The following is a 20,247-nucleotide window of genomic DNA, read 5'->3' on the forward strand; positions in this document are numbered from 1 at the left end:
CAGCAACCGTTCGCACATCACTGCACCATAACATGACAAAAATTTACGACAACATATGTGGACTTATGTTAATAGTTTTCAAAATATTTGAGAAGACATATTGCACGTGTGTTCTAGAATGTCATATTTTATTGTTTTGAGGTGAATTAAAAAAAACGCAAAGTAGTCTGGCAACACTAATTAATTTACTTTTTTTTATTATTTTGTTTGTTTCGATTTGTTTACATCCGGCATTTAAAAAAATGGTCGCGCTATCGCGATTTCTCAAAATCTTGGAGCTAGCTCAGCTTCCTGGCACCGCCTCTACCCCCTCCTTAATTTTTACCCAAACACCAAAAAAATAAATAACGACAGATACGACACTGCTTCACCGCTCTCCCCAGAGGCTGCACGCAAAAAATGCGGCGCAAAGACGCGTTCTCCGTAAAAAAAACGCCGCGACGGGGGCGACCAACGCCGCCTGCTCCGTCTTTCCCCGCTGGTCGCTCGACCATCGCAGGCATCGCCGGCCACCGCCGCTGACCGCCCCAGCCCTGAAGTCCGCTCACGCGACGTCGGCATGCCTCGCGGGAAGCCCAGGGGCCGCCGAGAGACGGGCGACGTGGTCAAATGGCAGATTATCGAACTCTGGGAGGCGGGCCTGAAGAACAAGAGCGAGATCGCGCGCCGACTCCACCTCTCGTGGACCGCCGTCAACCTCTGGGTCCAGCGCTGGGAAAGCGAAGGCCACCTCAACGTCCGGCCGCGCTCGGGCCGTCCGCGGACTACGTCCGGCGACGACGAGACCACCGTGAACACGTACACCGCATTCTACGGCACCAGCGGAGCGCCCAAGCCCGTCCAGGTCAAGCTAGAGCAGCACGAGCGGGTGCCCTCGTTCGCCAGTGCCGCCGCGGCCGTGGCCGCCGCCACGGCTGCGGCCAACAACGCCGGTAACGGCCTCGCGCCACAGAACAACCACTCGAACGGGCCCTTGGCCCTGCTACCGCTCAAGCAGCTCTCGGACCCCGGCTGTTACGCGACGCATTCGGGTTACACCAGCCTCAAGCGGGGCTTTGAGAACGGCGCCACCGACCACGCGATCCACGAAGACCGAAGCGTCGAGACCGTCGGGCTCGACCCGCCGCCGCCGCAACGCCTGAGCCTCGCCACGCAGACGGAGGTTTCCTCCGAGGTCGTCGGATAGCGCGACATCGGCTGGGTGTGTGCAGTGCGGCCGTGGGCACGCTGAGCCCGCGGATCTTCGGCTGTTTCTTGCCATCGCGGCGAGTCATATTACTGATATTACTTCGAGTCATGTGCGAACACCATCGTTTCGTCGAAACACGTCTCACGGACACACGGTTCGTCGGAACTACGTTTCGTAGAAGCTCGTTTCGTTGACACATGCCCCTGCGACGTTTCGTCGACAAAGCTTTTTTTTTATTATTATTATTATTATTATTTATTAAGCAGTTAAAAGCTAGCGCGCGATTCACTGATGCGAGTTTGCCCAAGCCGGATATTAACCCCCCTGCTATTTCTCAGAACCAGGCGAGATGCAGTTGTGTTCTACGAAACGTCGCAAGGTCTGTCGTTGGAAAGAAACGCGGGAAGCCTTCCAATGGAACGGAACTGTCGATGAAACGCCGCACGTCAACGAAACGATCTGTCGATGAAACGTCGTTCGACGAACTGATTGCCACCGCCAGGGGGTCATGTACTCCCTCTACTCCTTGATATGAGGAAGACAGTCGATTATGTTTCGGTTTATTATCGCCCATCCCCCTCGCTAAATCCCCCAAAAGGAAGTAGAACAACCCAGCACAACCTTTCTCCTGTGCGTGCTTCCTTTTTTTTCTTTTTTTTTTTTTTTTTTGGCGAGAAGGGGGTACGAACTACGAACATGTGCTGGGTGAACTCTGTTTGCCGATGCACCTCCCATGCTGGACTCTTGAAGGGCATCTGTGTGCGTATTGTCTGTGATTTTACGACTCGGTGAACGTCGTCTTTACGTTTTCTTCATTATTATCATGTTATCGTTTCTATGCACGGTGTACTTGCCGTTGTTCCTTGTTTATTTGGTCTGAGATGTGACCTGTGGTAAGCACGATAATTCGAGCGAGGAAAACTCTTGTTTTATATACAAGGGTGGTAGCTCGAGGCCTACCTCGCACAAGAGATTTCTAATACTGGACGAACGACCGCATGCAGGCTTTCCGTAGCATATGATACATGCCTTTTAGCGATTAGTCATTTTTATCCTGTGCTTGTGTAGGCGATTCATCGTGCTTGTACCATAGCGATCAAAGTCCCGGTGAATTACGCGTAAATTATAATATATTCGGCTGTAGTGCTTTAAATAGAAACGCTATGTTTAGGCACTCAGGCGACCGTGTCACCATGAATAAAACAAGAATGGTAAACCGAAACGGTTGAATGCTGCATGCACCCAATGAATGACAAAGAAAAAACAGACTACGCACTTTTATGCACGATTTACCTACAGCTAGACCTCGCTGGGCGACCAAGAAAGAAAGTTCTGTCGCATATATCCTATATCCAAATTTAAATTAACGAGTTAAAAAAAGTTTTAGCTCAAGGTAAGCTGAACGCAAATAACTATGGTTTGACAAGCGGATGCAAAATAGATAAAATAGGTGGCGCAAGACACCACCCAATTCAAAGAAGTTTACGATTTCTTTTGTTTATCTATTCATCCCTACTGCCGGTTTCCGCGTTTCCGCTAGCAGGGGCTTTCCACGTGCGTGCGAGCGGTGCAGTGCAGACGATATGACCCTCGTTGTTGCTCTCGAAAATGATAATTGCCCCAAGCTTGGTACGAGTCCGGACTCTCGAGCGACCGCAGTGAACGACATCGAACCCCGCAGCGCGTCTCCATGCGATTCTGAGCACGGTAGGTTCCGCCGTTTTTTCCCTCGACCTCGCGTGCACCTCGTCGTAGGGCCGAGAATGAGCTCACATGTGCCTGCCTGGTTATCGGCAACGGCGCTGGAGCTTCGTGCTCGTCGCGAAGCTTCGGTGTTAATTTTGCGTCGTGACTAAGGGAAAACAAAGAAAAGCGGAATCACGGTGCTTTCATTTTTTTAGTCAATATGACCTCCGGAACCTGGGGGTATTTTTGTTTAATTTTTTTTCGACCGTCGATCGACGAGGGAACCGCGGAGAACCGGGCTACCTTTATTTGACCTTTTCCTCTGGAGGTTTTAGGCCTAGTCCCCGGCAATTTCTTCCAGCGACTCGATGCTTGTTTTCCACTCTCCTATTTCCTTTCCTACAACTCGCGCGAGCACCAAAAGTTTTCTCCGCACGCACAACTAATCACACGAACAATTGGTAAAGCGCAAAACGCACAAAAAAATTTCCTCGCGCTCGTCCAACAAAAAACAAAAGAGAAACGCACTTTTTTTTTTTTTTTTTGTGTTTGCTTGTGGAATGTTTATTCTATTTATTTTTTTCGTCGCACACCCTGGTCCCCTCTCTTTTTAAATGGTGGTGGAGGGGGTATTGTTCCGTATAATATTGGACTGCGAGCGATGTATTTTGGTCGGAGCTCGGTTTCTGTTGGTTGTTGTGCCCAAAGGGGTTTTCGTCCGTCGTGCACGAGACGGATTTCACGAGAAAGTGCGCCGCGACTCTCTGAGGGGGAGGGGTGAAGGCGGAAGGGCAGCAAGAGTCCGTGGACCGCCCAAACACGCGATGACCGACGTTACAGAAGCGCCGGCAGGGGCTCTTTTATCTCTCAATTGCACCCCCCCCCCCCCCCCCCCCCCCCCTTTTTACTCCCCAAATTTTTTTCTTTTTTTTTGGGGGGGGGGGGGGGGGGAGACGAGGGAGAGGGAGAAAAAGAGAGACTATTGGCTTTGGGATGAGGCGGTGGTGAAGTGGGTGAGGAAGCGAGAGTGATCAGTCTCCCCTTGTTTGCATTGGTAGCGATCAGATGAGCAAGATTACGGGTGCCTTCTGAAAGACGTTGTTGGCTTGCGGCCGGCTTTTGCGTAATTCTTTCTCTCTCTTTTTTTATTTATTGGCTGGCACACGTTTGCCGCGTTTCCGGGATAACTTTCTTCGTGCGTGCAATTGTTTGCGGAAACACCGAAATTAAGAGGGGTAATTTCGATTGACCACAGGTAGCGTTTCGCGCGCTATTGGCCCGTCCTAAGGAAAAAGAAAAAAATCATGCAGTCTGCAAAGTTTTGTGTGTTACAGTAACTTTTTCCTGAAAATTTGGAGTTTATCGGAGTTTATGATACTCGCCTGTATCAACTGATATCCGCCATCATGATGTCGAAATTCTGACTGTTTTTCGATAAGTCCGAATCGGCGTAAATTTTACCGGCGAGTGTTTTTCGTTTTTGATCAGATTGATCCGAAAACACGGAGCGCTGATTATAATTCTGCTCACACACACACGCACGCGCGCACACGCACACATATACCAATTGGACAGTTCATTCCAAGCTACAATTAATTGTTCTGACTGGTAAAAAAAAAAAGATAAATTTATGCAAACAGCTGTTTTATGCTTTTTTTTTTTTGTCTTTTGTCTTTTGATTTTGAAGTACTCGTGTATCCAGAGCTCATGGACATATCATGCAGGTTACTGTGATCATGTCGTCTGGGATCTTTTTCCTCCCTCTAATTAGTTAGCTTTTGGTTCTTCTCCAGTCAGCAAAAAGCCTGGCAGGGTGTCGAACTTGCGTGTGTCTCGTCGGTACCCATGGCCTCAGCACTAAATTGAATGGACGGATAATGCGACCTGCTAGACATTGGTAGTCTGGTTCCTCGAAACGACCATGTTGCCCCGTGTGATATTTATTTTTTTATTTATTTTATTTTGAGTGACCCGCCAACAGCTTAATGCCTCCTTAGTGGTGCACTTATCAATGAGTCAATTAGTAGTAAAATTTTAAAAAGGATAAAAACGAAATGTTAAGAGAAAAACAATAGTCTCAACACACTTTCAAAATGTATGCTCTTCATCAAAAATATCAAGACATCATTCCCAGAAATCTGTTCTAAACGGTTATACGTCACTTGTAGGCATGCAGCGTGGTAAAATTCGGTAAGGCCAAACAAAGTATAAAGTCTACAAGACCTACGAGGAACGTGCAAGTAGATGTGACTGAGTAGCTCTGGTGAATTAATTATACCATTTACAATCTTATAAAAATATGTTAGTCCACGACAACGGGTCTAATTTCACGAGTTCACAAATCCGCTCATAACTATAGAAATAATTCGGTTGAAAATGATGATCAAACAAAACACAAGCCAATCTATGTTGAACACTTTCAATTACACCTGAATTTGTCAGTCCAATACAGTTCCAGACAACTGAGGCATATTCGACATGACTACGCACCAGTGAAGGAAACAAATGTAAAATACAAAGTGGGTTAGAAAAACTGCGTGTCACTCTCTTAATGGCTCCCAGCACTCTTAAGGAAGTACTTGCAATCGTAGTCATGTGATGGTTGAAATTAATTGCAGGATCCATAAAAACGCCTAGATCACGGATGACCTCAACGTGAGTTGTATTGGTGGAATCTAATACATAGGGAAAACTCAGAATTTCAGCTTCTAGAAATGGACATAACTTTCGTCTTTACTTATTTAAGAATAGGTCATTTGAAAAACGCCATGCCGAAATAGAATCTATATATGCCGAAGGCATACACAAACGTCAACCGTTTTAACCGCCGTAAACAACTTAATGTCATCAGCAAATAACAACAACCGCGTGTGTTTAATACAGAAAGCTAGATCATTTAGAAAAATTAAAAACGGCAAAGGACCAAGATTACTTCCTTGAGGAACCCCAGAAGTAGATAAAAAAATAGCAGATAATCGACCCGGTACTTGCACAAAGTTCAGCTGATGAGATGGGTAACCATCGAGGAGACGACAGTACTTAAGAGACAGACCGTAACTACAGAGTTTACTCAACAGTAGTCTATGATTAACTTTGTCAAAAGCTTTGCTCATATAACAGTACACTGCCACTGCTTGTCCTCTGCTATGTACAGATGGTACAATCTGATGCAGGAAGAAACACAGGTTTGTTTCTGTGCAGCGGCCTTTTATGAAACCATGTTGCTCAAAAATAATCTTCCGACAAAAGTATGCATAAAGGCTGGTGTGCAAAACAATTTCAAAAACTTTAGACAAAGTGTAAAGGAGGGAGACTGGCTGGCTATGGTTGTTAACCATGGATCGGTCACCCGACCTATGTAATGGAACCCCAACATCATCAGCAAATAACAACAACCGCGTGTGTTTAATACAGAAAGCTAGATCATTTACAAAAATTAAAAACGGCAAAGGACCAAGATTACTTCCTTGAGGAACCCCAGAAGTAGATAAAAAAATAGCAGATAATCGACCCGGTACTTGCACAAAGTTCAGCTGATGAGATGGGTAACCATCGAGGAGACGACAGTACTTAAGAGACAGACCGTAACTACAGAGTTTACTCAACAGTAGTCTATGATTAACTTTGTCAAAAGCTTTGCTCATATAACAGTACACTGCCACTGCTTGTCCTCTGCTATGTACAGATGGTACAATCTGATGCAGGAAGAAACACAGGTTTGTTTCTGTGCAGCGGCCTTTTATGAAACCATGTTGCTCAAAAATAATCTTCCGACAAAAATATGCATAAAGGCTGGTGTGCAAAACAATTTCAAAAACTTTAGACAAAGTGTAAAGGAGGGAGACTGGCTGGCTATGGTTGTTAACCATGGATCGGTCACCCGACCTATGTAATGGAACCCCAACAGAGTGCTTCCATGTGGCAGGAAATGTTTCAGATGCAAGTGATAAGTTAAATATAGGCACCGAAACTAGACAAAGGAGTGGAGCACAAACTTTTACTATGAAGTTGGGAATTCCATCCGGCATGTGTCAGCGACACTTCTATTGTACTTCATAGTAATGAGTTTCAGTTTTTGAATGATCATGCACAAAATTCGTCAACTTTTATGTGGTGCTGCTTTGCCTGTCGTGTGCATATATATGCTTGCTTTTCCTGAGTAAGAACTAGTTGAAAGTTAGCGCTTGTCCTGTATACTTTTTGTCCTTGTCTTTTCTGCGCTATTTTATATGTTTAATTAAGATAAACCAACTAGCCCAACAACGTACCTTACTATTTTCATCCATGCCCGTAGATAACTTTGGTTTAAATTTTTTAATTGCCTCCAAGACTTCAGGTTCATTAATTGGAGCAACAGTAAGCCAATTCATGCAGTTTATATTCGAGCTAGGCATTAGGCCAAATTTTTGTACTGAAAGAAGCACTAAAATGGGGCACAAAAATATTAGCTACATCAACAGGGTCGGAGACGCAATCCTCATTATCTCGCAATGTGATCGTGCTAACATTCTCTTTGATGCTCTCTTTGACAAACTTCCACGTGGCTGTGTGCTCAATGATTTTTCGGCGATTTCAGCATGTTGTTGTTGTATCTTGTTTAAACAATTGTTTCACCTGTGCACAACATTGACTAAATCTCGTGTACCAATCGACATTGCCAGTTTCTTTGTAGAGGCGATGATAGTGTAGCTTGCGCTGTAGGCAGAGTCTTAGTTCCTGCGAGAACCTTAAGGGATAGTCACTTATGACTATCTCTTATGGTTCCCTATATGAACGGAGAATGGCAGATGTCTTTGCCGTTCTCCATTGCCACATCGTTATAGGCTGCTCAAGGCTGAGGAGCTGTGGTTTCATATTTAAAATTGATCGAAGACCAGAAAGCTGTTGGGGTAGTGGGAGAGGAGATCGGAGCGCGCAGGGACGCCGGAGAGCCGAGCTCCGGCCGGAATGATTAGCGGGTTGACGCAAAGCTGGCTGCCTTTGTCTCTACTATTGTTCGAACCCGTTCAGAGAGTGAGTAGAGGCAGAGGCAGCCATAGCTTTGCGTTTACAACTGTTCGTATTCCAGTCGGAGCTCGGCTCTCAAGGCTCTCGACGGCTCTGTCGTTTCCTCTTATCACTTGGTTACTAGCCGTATAAACTAGCAAGGTCTGTTGTCACTTCTCTTCACTATAGTCGGTGACAGGTTAGAAGTGCTGCAGGACAACACTCTCCAAAGCCCTCTGCTCTTTCCACTTTAGCGAATGCTGCAGAAAAGGCAGGGAGGGACTCTCCAGCATTCATTCCGCTAAAGTTGGAAGAGTGGGGGCCTTTTTGGGGGATGAGCTTGTCCTGCACCTGCAACAGTCTGCCCATTTGCAGGTTTTAAGGAACCGTGCCAGGGGGAAGCATTCTTTTTTTTATCTTTGCAATAATTGAATGAAATTTTCACATTTTATAGTCTCTTTTAAAAAAAATGTGGTGTTAGTTTTGATACAGCTTGTTTTGTTTTTATGTTCTGGATGCAATGCCTGTGCAACCCATATTTTTACTTGAATGTGGGGCAGTGCAACACACTTGAAAAAGCCTAGTAAAATAGGCTAATTGGCTCCTTTTAAAGAACTCTGTGCTAGTAGCAATATAATGTGTATAATAACTCTTAATTTAAAATAAATGAAGATCGCAAAAACACCATTTTCAGAGGGCTGATAAAAGCTTTTTAAAGTTTTTATAAATACAAAAAATAGGATCTATATAAAATATATAGATCCTCAGGCTTATGCATTGCATGCCAAATTAGGAACAAAAATTATAGTGCACAAACTGTTAAGATGCCCCAAAATCGCAGAAAGAGAAAAGTGTGTTTAAATATTACCATAGTTCCATATGTTGCACTCCTTTGCAATAAAAAAAAATAAATTGTATATATATTTTTAGAAATTGGCTAGGCATACTTTTCAAAAAAATTGGGATGGCAGGCAACGTCACAATTTGAAGAACCGCTCACATAAATATGGCTTGTATTTACGCCTTTCTGGGTTGCCGTGAGGTTTTCAAGCGTGAATTTGGCTAATTTCGCGACCATTATCGGTTCTCGTTTTTTGATACATAAAATGTGAAGGTTTAAGGATAATAAAACTTGCTTAATCCCGAAATCACATTTTTCTTTTCTTTTCGTGCAAAATATTGTCGTTTTTTATTTGCATCTTCCCTTGATGCGAATGAATTAACTGCCCATCTCTATTAAGAGTTGGAGGCCCCTGTGGGCACACTGGCTGCATCCCTCAAAACCGCAAGGAACAATTGAAAGACAGCGATATACTTGACAAAGCTGTAGCTCCACCGGAGATAGCAAGATGTAATTGTTCTTTTGAGACAAACACACTCCACTGTTCCGTCAAGTTGGAAACACAAAGGGAGTACTATCTCCAAGCCATTTCCTCGGTGGATAACCCCCACCTTGCTTTCGGCCCTCCATTGATTCTACAGTATGTACACTAAATCTTCAAACCCACTTTAGATGGTTCATTAAAATCAGTTTCTCAACATATAGCGCTGCAATTTAATACAGAGGTATGGCTAGGTGGTGGAAACTTCGAGCGAAAATATCAACGGATGAACTTGCCTCGTTGAAAAAAGGAAAACCTGTTTCGGGATATAGCTGCAGCATTCGCAGACGACATACTGACCGGGCTCGCCTAGTTGTATCTGCTAGCTGTATAAGCTCGGCACTGTGGAAGCTGTATAAGTGCAAAATTGCTATATAAACTTGGCACCGGCGCTAGCCGGCGTCTAGCTTAGCAGACAATCTTTGGAGACTTTTCTCTGTGTCGGCTTGTATCTCTCATGTTTAAAGGGGCCGTGCAGCAATGTTCGGACTTTGCTCAAATAATTGTGGTAGTTGTTCCCTGTCACGTCCGGATTAAGGAACTGAAAACAAATTTTGCCCACTCGCGTTAGTTGTTTTGAAAAAAAAAAACCGAACGGGGGACGTTTTGGGCACGTCCAAACCAGCCTCAACTCGTACACCGTCTTCCTAGTCACGTGCGCAGTGACTCGCAATGGGGATGGGAATAATAATAATAATAATAATAATGTTTTATTTGCTCAGGAGAGCCGCGGCACCGCAGAAAGGCAAAAGCCCGTACCAAGGAGGCCCACAGTGCCGTGTCTAGTGATGGTGATTATGTGATGATGTAATGTACAGATGAAAGTGATGGTGATTATGATATGGTGTGTTAGGCCTAGCAGCAATCTTCGCGGTGATGGTCTTCGCGGTGCTGCCATGGGCTGCTTACTTCTGGCAGGCCAGTCTCAAGCGCTTGGAGAGGGCCTCTTCGCGTGCCATACTTGCATACGAGCCGGCCGAATTACCGGCGGCGCAGGGAGTCCAGGGGGGCTATGTTGCGCTTTTTGCACTCCCAGGAGACTAGGGAGAAGGAAGTGACGTCAACAACGCAGCAAATGCAGATTGGATGTTGACTTTGTTTTCTTCTGTCAACATCCAATCTGCGTTTGCTCTAGTTGTTGACGTCACTTCCCTCTTCCAAGTCTCCTGGGAGTGCAAAAAGCGCAACATAGCACCCCAGCAGCCCCGCAGGGGTTGGCGCCGGTGTTGGCCAGGCGGCGGTCTTTACGAAAGCGGGCCTTGGAGTCTCCCAGCTTGCGGTCCAGCTTGTAACTGGGCAGCGTGAGAACCCCCTGTCGATCGAAGACATGGTCTGTGGCACTGGTTCGGCTGGCTCTCTGACGATCGAAAAGACACGTCTTACGCCCTGGTGGCTTCTTGAGGACCGGTTGGGTTCTCTTTCAGAGCCTCCAGCGCGCAGGGCTTCTGCTTGTGATTCACATGGCGTCCTTGCAGGTTGGTCTGAGCGATGGGGAGACGGGGGCAGGAGAGCAAAGAGCTTGAGTTTTTGTAAGCAAGTTCGACTGACGTAGTAGCATACCAAGGTGAGGTGAGGCTGCCCGAGCTGAAAGGAATAGTTCCTTTCAGCTCGGGCAGATGGCGCCACTGAAACTGATTATATTACAAATTTGTCGATGACATGGGGTTTTTGATGTATTTACTCATGTTGAAAATACAATATTTATCAAATATGGCATTAGATTGAGCCCATAATGGCACATCTTGCCAGCCTACTACATTATACCCATTGCGCGTCACGCCTTAGTTCCCGTGGTTGCCACCGCGCGGCTGTAAATCGCAAAATAATCCAGTTCTTTTTTTTTTGCTATTACGCAACGGAAGAACGATATTTCGAAAGAATGAGGCGGTTTCCCCGTTCATTTTGGTAAGATAAGCAATGTAAAAATTTAAATCTGCAAATTCTTTCGATGTTAAAATTGTTGCATTGCCCTTTTAACTCTCAAAGTGCAATAATTTGTTCACTAAAAAGAAAAAAAAAAAAAAAAACTTGGTAAGAAAATGGGTATTTAAGTCCCTTATGGCTGCCCGTTTTTGGTACAGAGATGATCGGTCGCGCTGCGCTACTCATGTGTCTGCTGTCTCATGTCCCCTTATTGCGCCATCCTTCGGCAGAGCATAAAACTAGGTGAGCATGGTCATGACGTCAGCCATAAATGCTGCAACAAGTAACCCAAAACAGTTTTCTTTTTTGATGAGGTAAGCTTGTTTCTTTTTCACTCCATGCTTCCACCACCTTGCCGGACTTCCGTGGCAAATGTTGGCGCAATACGTTGAAAGACAGATTTTTGCCAACCGTCTAAAGTGGGTTCACGCTGGTCCTACGAACGCATTGCATGCTGATGGAGCTCGTCGCAAGTTGCGTCATCGTTGCGAGGCGTCGCAGAGACTAGTTCACTCGAGCGCATCATAGCGCCCAGAACCTTTCGAAACAATAGCGACGACAGATTGAGACACCTGACTCTTGGGAGCGGGATCATTTGGTACTAGTTTCCACGGGAAGGAATAAGCCCGATTTGCTCACTCGATACCGCTTACGACCGTGTGCCTTAAAACCTTTTGATCTCTTACGAAGATAGAACACATTGTCACCATCTGTCGGCCAGCCGTGAAACACTCTCACTTTCCGTATATTTCCTATTCTTGTCGCTCATCATTCTTTCTCGCTTGGTTCGAAAAACTTTTGACAGTGTTACAAACGACCATTTCTCGTAGGCAGTGCGTACATTTGGTCTTGCAAATGCCGCAAAACCTTTGCTCTAGTGAAACACCGTTTGGGTATGGTGCCTAGATCGCGTCTTCAACCGGCATGTTTATCGCCTAAAAAAAGAAAGTGCTTTATAATGCAATTAAATGCAAAGGTGCAAGCGAGCTGGACAAGAATGACGAAAATAATCCCTGGAGAAGAGGAACAAAGGACAAACACGAATCGCCAAACACAGCTGGGTGACTGGTGCGTGACTGAAAAAATCCGCCTTGTCCCGGGTATTGAACCCGGGACCTCTTTCTTTTTAGTGGAGCGCTCTACCAACTGAGCTAACCTCGATTTCCGCTCAACGACGTCGTAAAAGTGTCGTCTCGTGCCGTTGCCGATCGCGACCCTGGCGGCGTCGCAGCGGCGGTGGTGGATGTTGCAGATGTCCTTTTCACCGCGGGTCGCTCTCTGGCCGGAAGGTCGGCCATTATTCCTCGGACTTTAATTCGACGTACATTGCGTGACTCCGAGAAAACAAAAAAAATAAAGAAACTATGCGCATTTAACTTTTTCCCTCGGCGGGTCGGTGCATTCCAGTCCCGACGATCGGCTTTCCGGTATCGCATTTGCAGGTGTTTTACGTTTCCAGTGTGCATTTCGGTCGCTCCGTAGTGGCAAGAAGTTACGCAGCTGGAGTGTATACGTCTAACCACGTTGTTCCGTTTTTACCTTTACTAGTCATAATTTCTCGAGGGCTGCATTACCCACGGTTCGGCAATGCCCAGAATAAATGCCGAACGGGCCCTAAACGTCGGGATATGCCTTCATTGTTTTGTTCGTGCCCTATAGTTTGCGTGGGGCGAAAATTGGGCAGTGCTTTCTCTCCGAAGCGTCGTCCAAAGATAGAGCCACATGACGCGACAAAGCAAGTGCCCGAATAAGCGGGAAGGAGGATGCGAGACAATACACTCGTGACCAAGTCCCTCTACCAGTCATTGTGAAGCTTACTCTGCAGTGTTCCGAAACGCACGTTTTCAAGCTTACGAGAAGTACCCAGAGCAGTCGTGGGGTTGACCGGCAGACCTCGTTCCAGCTTTGCCGTCGCACAATGAAACAAAACTTGCGGTATTTGTTAAAGGGACACTGAACACCCACCGTTTTTCTTGTGAAGGGATTGGTAGTACACCTATGTCGCCAAATAAACTAGTTCCCTGAACAAAATTTTTCTAGCGCAATATTCGCATTGCGAGACTCGTTTTGATTGAGGAACAGATCCGAAACTTGCTTCTCTCTCGGCACGTCAACCTGAAATAAAAGCACAACAAAAATATCAAGAAAAAAAAAATTGGGGGGGGGGGGGGGGGGGTTCTAAAGCTCTTCTAAAGTTTCCTCTCCAGAAACTTTAGAAGAACATTTTTTTTTTGTAACACATTGTAGTTGCATTGAACAAGACACTAAAGAAGAGTTGCATCCTAAAACCGTTTCATGGCTGTTTTGACTCTGTGTTGCCGTTGCATCTAAGCCTCTAACAATGTCTGATTGTTCCAGGTGCCCTAGTACTTGCCTGTTTAACTTCAAGGTAGAATGAAATTAAAAAAAGTTTATACACCTTTTGCTTTTTATTTTTAGATTTTTACCATATTGTTTTTTATACTTCCTCTATGCTGCAGTCACATGCTTACATAAAACTGCGGGATAGTGTTTCCTTTTTTTAAGGTGCCAATGAGTTTGTTGCATCACAGGGCAGAATGGTGTTAATGCCTGTCTAATTTTAGGAATTCATTATGATCCGTCTTGTCTGATGAAACGAACGTGTTCGACTCTGGGACAGATTGGAGTTGATCTGAAGAACTGCCCCTTTTTCAGCTCCTAATATTGCAGCAAGGTCAAAATGGTCTTGTACGACCTTAGTGTTTTTTTCTATTAATGTTTTTTTTCCTAAGAAGGCACAGGTAGCTTAAACATGCTTTGATGAAACACAAGCTCTGTCGATGAGAGTGTGTTCTACCACTAGTTTCCGTTACACTTTATTAATTTTGATGTTTGTGGGTCACATTATTTTCAGCCTGACTCCTACCAAATAATAATAAGAGTAGTAAAGTCATAATGCTTGAATTTTTTTGTGCCCACAAAGAATTCCACCTAGTTCTCCATGAGGTGCACATATTATACACTGAAGACCAGGGATGGGCAGTATTTCAAATACAATTATTTGAAATACGTATATTAAATACTTTGTGTATTTTGCATTTGTATTTAATTACAAATGGGTAATGTATTTTACGTGTGTATTTAAATACTCAAACATGGGTATTTCTAATACAATTGTAATGAAATGCAATTTTGTGGGCGAAAATACATCCCTCAAATTTATTGTCACTGTTCAGAGCAGGAAGAAAACTACGTTCTGCACCGAATGCAGTGTCTCTCAGTCAAGCGCAAGCGTTTAGTGACTTTGTGATTACGGTGCTAGTCCAGGGCAAGAATAGTGACAAGATCGACGTTCACAGGCAGATTGGCTAAATAAGTGCCTGTGACAACTTGTGATGCTTTCCAGCCTGATTTCCATCCATATTTTTGCCTGGGAGATCCTAAATGTGCGGGTCGTCCAGATTTTTGTTACTGGTGCGAGTTGCAACAATAAAAAATTCTCTAGCTAGTGCTGCGCGTCTTGGTCGTCTCGGTTCTTTGTTAATCTATACTAAAATGCAATTGACAAAAAAAAAAAAAGCTGCTTGAAGCTCTGTACTTTTTTCACCTATTACGTCCAAGCTGATTACATTTTTTTTTTTTTGTGATTATATTTCTATTACGTTACGAGAGCCTCGCACACTAACGCTCGAGAGTGCGAGGCAAAATTATAAACCGATACCCAGAAACCCGTTGCAGGTGCCCTGAAGTCGCTGACGCAAATTTTGAGGAATGTATTTGGAAAAGTATTTGGAGACCAAATACATTTGGTCGTATTTGTATCTTGTACTTAAATGCTTTTTTGGAAATGTAATTAGATTTGTAATTAAATACATTTTTGACGAAGTATTTTGTATTTGTATTTCGATACATATTTGCATGTATTTTGCCCATCCCTGCTGAAGAAAAACATGAAAAGTTGATAGTAAAACTAAAACAACAAATGCCGAAGTAGCAAAAACGAATATAATACAACACATTCCTTGGGGTACTTAATAGAGAACATCCTTTATGCATATGTGAAGTGCCCAAAACCAGTATAAATATTAAGGTTATCATCATGTACTGGGAGTAGCCGTAAGAACCGGCACATTTGGCATCTCTTGCAAAACCTATAACTTATGTGGTATGTGGTAATTTCACCACATACCTAAGTAATATGATCATTTTCTTACAGTTTAGTTTAGAGCTACGTGGTGAAATATTAGAAATGAAGCAGAAACAGCATTCATTGTCTGCTCACAAATGTTTTTTTTTTTTTTTTTGTACTCCTAGGTGATACTTATCGCTATTTTCCTGCTCGTTGCCAGCCTCTACTATGACGTTCTCGGCGGTTTTCTTGTTTTTTTTTGTTTGTTCAGTAAGTTAGACAGTGGAGCGAGTTCTAAAACCAGTGTGCAGACGACGCACAGGCTGGTATAGGACATGGGAAATGCACGGCCGCCAGTTTTGCTTTATTTTTTATGTTCTACCACCTCTTAGTTGGGCTTTAAAAAAATAGATATTTTTCCGAAAAGACGTTTGCGTGCCTAGTTTCAGGTATTTACGTTTAAAATTCGAATTTTGTGAGTTGTGTCAAATGTGTTGGTCCTTACAGCCGCTTCCTGTACATTAATACAAGCTCTTTGAATTCTTGATTACTTGCGCTTTTGTAGCACAGTTTGAAATATTGCTTATTTGCATACCCAACATTCAACTAACTGGTCCTTCTCTCCCAGAATATGACTTCACCGTATCTCCTTTAGAAATCTTCAAAAGCGGGGTTGGGTAATCTGAGGCTTCGAGTGCTGTAATCAGCGTTCTATCTGGAGGAGCCCTCCTGCGTAAACAAAGGTATCTGGTGCAGTCTCTCCCCTTGGAGATGAGCTGGGGCTTGGGGGAAAGGAACGCAGATACCGAGATAGGAGTCCAAGCCATTCTGGTTCCCAGCTGCACGGTCCAGAATGACTCAAAGTGACCTCTTGGCGAAATTCGGGAGTGAGTTCTCAGACGGTGCCTGCCAGCGTTGGGAATTGCGGAGGAGGGCTTGGGTTCCTTGGTGGTTCATTAGTGTAGCATCTGCAAACATGCGTTGGCATGTTTGTTGGGGGTCTCGGCACTCCACTACTCTGGATACTAGTATTAGGGGGTGCGGATTCAGTGATGGTGTTAGACTTGAGTCTTCAACTCAATGACTTGCAATTTATCGGGTGTGCAGGTTACTCTAGTTGCTGTGAGCCGCACATAACAGTTTGCTAGGGGTCATTGGCCGTATTGCAGCGCAGGTTTGCTTCGAGTCTTGGCGTATATGCCTTCGAACTCGTTGAAAAAGTTAATCCAGTTATGAGTATTCGTATTTTCTACCTGGTTGTTGCCGATTCTAATTGTACGGTGGGGCCCAGATATGGGTCTATGGGTGCCCCAGCATGCATAAGTGAGTACTTTCCCCTGCACAGGTCAAATTTAACGTGGCGAAGTTTATTTTCCTCTTGCTAAAATATTTGTATCTCTCGTGTTGGTTAAGGTGTTTTAGGCAGCCTTCGGTGGCTGAAGTATCTTTATCCCACATGTGGGCGTGTTACTCCACTCGGACATTGAGCTTGCGAAGAGTGGGTACATTTGAAAGGTGGGAAAAGATTTTGGGAGAAGCCAAACAGTCTGATTGGTTGGAGAGATGAATTGTAATGTCTGTCTGTTCCCGCAGTCTATTTGCCTCAGTGGTGTCGAGGCAGTGTGTCAGCCTACTGAACCCTCAGTCGGAGGGTCGATGTCTTTACTTAGGCAGCAAAGGCCTGGGGCCCTAAACTCGTGAAACACAAAGTTTCAGCCGGAAGTTTGCGGAGCGCATCGATTGGACGTCGGCGAAAAAAGCGCAAAGTCATCATCGTGATAGGCCAATCGGTGCGCTCCGTTAACTTTGGCCCCAACTTTGAGTTTCACAAGTTTAGCGACCCTGTTGTGTCGTAGGTGCCATACAACCGAGAATTCTGTTGCATGCTGGAAGTCCCCAAGTGGTTTCATTTACCATATTTTCCAGTCTATAAGTTGCATCGTTGTAACAGCTGCATCTCCTCATAAACTGCCATTTTCACAACGTTAGTATACAAGCCACACCCCTTTGTACAGTCGGCGTGGCAAAACTGCACCGATACTAATCCCACACATATGCGTTGCGATCACGAGCAGGAGCCAATTCTAATATACTTGCCAGCGAACCAAACTCAGCCTACATTGTGCAAAGCTAAAGTCCGTGCTTATATATAAAAAAAAAATAAGATGCACGAATGAAAATTTGGGATAAGAACCACAACTTATACCCCATGAGAAATGGTAATCCTCACTATTTTCTTAAACCACCTGAGACTGGGTGGAAAATGAGAACTGTCATTGTGTTCCTTTCTCTTCTACTGTGGTTTCTTCTCGTCCTCCAGCCAGTCTTGGGTGGTTTAATAAAATGGTAAACCTACACCAGCTCTCTGTGCCATCACTGTTTTGACGGTAATCCTCGGTCCTTTGCTGGAGACTTGAACTCTGGAATTTGACGTAACTTCCTTCTCTCCGCAGACAAGGCGGAGGCGGCCAAGGGGGCAGCCATGCCGGCGGCGGCCACCAATGGGGAGTGCGACGCGGCCAGCCTGGCGTCGTCTGCCGAGGACAGCGGCAAGGGGTCATCGTCGACCTCGTCGGAAGAGGACGCCAAGCTGAGCAGTGACGCAACGCCAGGGCAGGAGCTGGTCTTCATCCAGGACACCGGGTTCAACGTCAAGATCGCCGCCCCGGGCCTGGACCCCTTCGACATCCAGGTGGGTCCTACTGCCCGTCTGTACCGGTTGTACAACCATGAGCATGTGAAAAAAAGACACGCGCTTCGTCTCGTGCGTGCTTTGTCGAGAGTGAGGACAGCCGCTAGAAGACTACCGTCTGGTGTGTCGTGACGGAAAGAAGCTGGAGAGGATCGATTGTGTCGCTGAGTGTGCTGGGTTGGCTATTTCCGGATGAGTCGTGCCACGCTTGACACTTCCAATTTTGCAAATCCGTTGTTTAAAAAAAAAAAGTTCTTTTTGAGCATTTTTTTTTTTTTTGGCACGGCGGTTTGGAAACTTTTTGGGTTCGATAATCTTGCTGATGCCTTCAGAGAGAGCCCTTCATTCTTTTTTTGTGTGTTCTTGAAATGAAACAGCTGACAAGCTTGCAAACTGTGTGAGCAATGCTACATACATTATATAAAAAAGTCGGGAAATGTTGAACCTGCTAATGTGTTGCTCAGAGAAGCTCAAACTATGCCTGGATTGAAGAACTGGAAAGTTTGCTTGTTACCTAGGGACAGTGGATAGAATTGGGGGCCCAGTGGGGTGGGTACCTTAGGAATTCCCCAAAGTATGCCATTCAGCCCAGTTTTCTCTATTGTCCCTAGATCTAAATGAACTTGTTCTGATGCCAGATGGCAGTAACGACGCCGATCGCACGGTGCACAGGCCATGGCTGCTGCAGCCCCCCCCTCTTTTTCCGTCGCTTCCTCCATTCCGCGTATTCTATATTCTATGTTCTGGCCGTTCGTTACTCTGACTCCGCTGGTTCGATTGCCATTTTCAAAGATAGCTTGTTTGAGCCCGAAACGTTTGAATACAGCATTTGTGCTCAACAGCTATCTTCAAGAAACGTATGACCCCATAGACTTGCAGGTTACACGGCGCTACATCAAAGATCAAAGAAATTTTCCAATTTTTTATTTTTATTTGTCAAAGAACAATACAATTTCACAAGCACTTGTCCTTGAGGCATCCACGACTGGATTGCAGACTTCTTATTAAAGAGTACCTTGGTGAAGTCTGCACAGAGAGTGGTGAACTTCCACTTCTTCGAATAAGTAGATAGCAGCATCATTCTGCAAATATGCCGAAGTAAGCCCATATTCACTTCATGTGTGGTTGCTTCGGCACATTTTAAACTGTTCCACATTTAGTGAGACTAATTTGCAAATTTCTTGGAGAGGTGATAACTTGATTCAACAAATATGTTTTTATTCATTAAAAAAAGTTATTACCTCTACTTTTTTAACATTCGCAGACAACTTCATTGACCTTTCTTTTTCTGTGTTATGACTTGTAAATAAATTTACATATATGTAACAGTCACATAATGCGGCTAGAACTTGCCTGCAATAAACGCAAATCCGGGGTGCCAGTCTTCCGCACATTTCCGATCGCCACATCCCAGATGACTGTGCTTGCTTCGAGTGAAAACGAAAACATTGCTTGGACCTCACATACTTGTAGCGATTGCACAACCTGGTTGGAAATGCGGATGGCTAAAAAGATCTTCCAGTTCCGAAGTGTCCATTTTGCCAACTTTGCGTCGGCTCATCGGGCGCATTCGAGCCTCCGAGCCATCCGCGCTTCCACACATTGCGCGACGGGATTAGGGAGCAGAGAAAGCCGTTGCAGCAGCCACGGGAAGAGATTCAAATGGCGCCGTGGATTACGCAACGCCATCGGGAGTGGGTTTTTTGCGATTGGCTCAGGCAGAAGGAGAGCGTTAACTGTATGGTGATTGAGGTCGTTCTCTATTACAGTGCGCTAAAATGTAGCGGTGAGATACCGAACTAGTTACAGGTGGTAACGCATGGATGGATGTAGAATTGGTAGCATGCGGCACCTCACTTTGGTCAACCTATGAACTTCAGAGCTGCATCCGGCTGTGCACGCTCTGGACTGCCTCGTCATCGCGCATTCCCTGCACATTCTCTATATGTTACCTTTTGATGGTGCGTGCCTCCTTGCATTTCAGTGCGCCAAAGAGCCATGTTGAAACACTCGCTCATTGTATAAGTAAGATAGGAATGGCTACGAGTAAGGTTTTGGCTCATAGTCTGGTGGCCGGCGTTCGACCCCGTGGATTGATAGTTGTGTCCCCGGGGGCAGGTGAGCTCGATGGAGCTGGTGCAGGAGATCCACCAGCTGCTGATGGATCGGGAGGACACGTGCCACCGGACCTGCTTTAGCCTGCAGCTGGACGGAGCCACCCTGGACAACTTTGCGGAGCTCAAGAACATACCGGGTCTCCAGGAGGGCTCCCTGGTCAAGGTCGTCGAAGGTCAGTCCC

The 20,247-nt window shown here is 45.2% G+C and overlaps 2 protein-coding genes across 2 annotated transcripts in view; both read left to right on the forward strand.

The window, feature by feature from the left end:
• The first annotated feature begins 303 nt into the window (after positions 1–303).
• Positions 304–2,463, forward strand: LOC8030499. The gene has a single exon (XM_029970347.4). It carries the CDS (start codon positions 560–562, stop codon positions 1,184–1,186), a length of 627 nt encoding a protein of 208 aa, XP_029826207.2. The 5' UTR covers positions 304–559; the 3' UTR covers positions 1,187–2,463.
• Positions 2,464–2,731: 268 nt separating this feature from the next.
• The window catches only part of LOC115311625 (clustered mitochondria protein homolog), a 56,584-nt gene continuing 39,068 nt past the window's right edge, over positions 2,732–20,247 (forward strand). Inside the window, exons 1-3 of the mRNA XM_029970366.4 lie at positions 2,732–2,896; positions 17,710–17,948; positions 20,067–20,238. Coding sequence (XP_029826226.2) covers positions 2,773–2,896; positions 17,710–17,948; positions 20,067–20,238 — 535 coding nt within the window. The 5' untranslated portion in view covers positions 2,732–2,772. The remainder of the gene's footprint in view (positions 2,897–17,709; positions 17,949–20,066; positions 20,239–20,247) is intronic.

This window comes from Ixodes scapularis, unplaced genomic scaffold (genome assembly GCF_016920785.2).
Source record: "Ixodes scapularis isolate PalLabHiFi unplaced genomic scaffold, ASM1692078v2 PGA_scaffold1__304_contigs__length_218370807, whole genome shotgun sequence".
In the NCBI taxonomy this organism is placed as follows: domain Eukaryota; kingdom Metazoa; phylum Arthropoda; class Arachnida; order Ixodida; family Ixodidae; genus Ixodes; species Ixodes scapularis.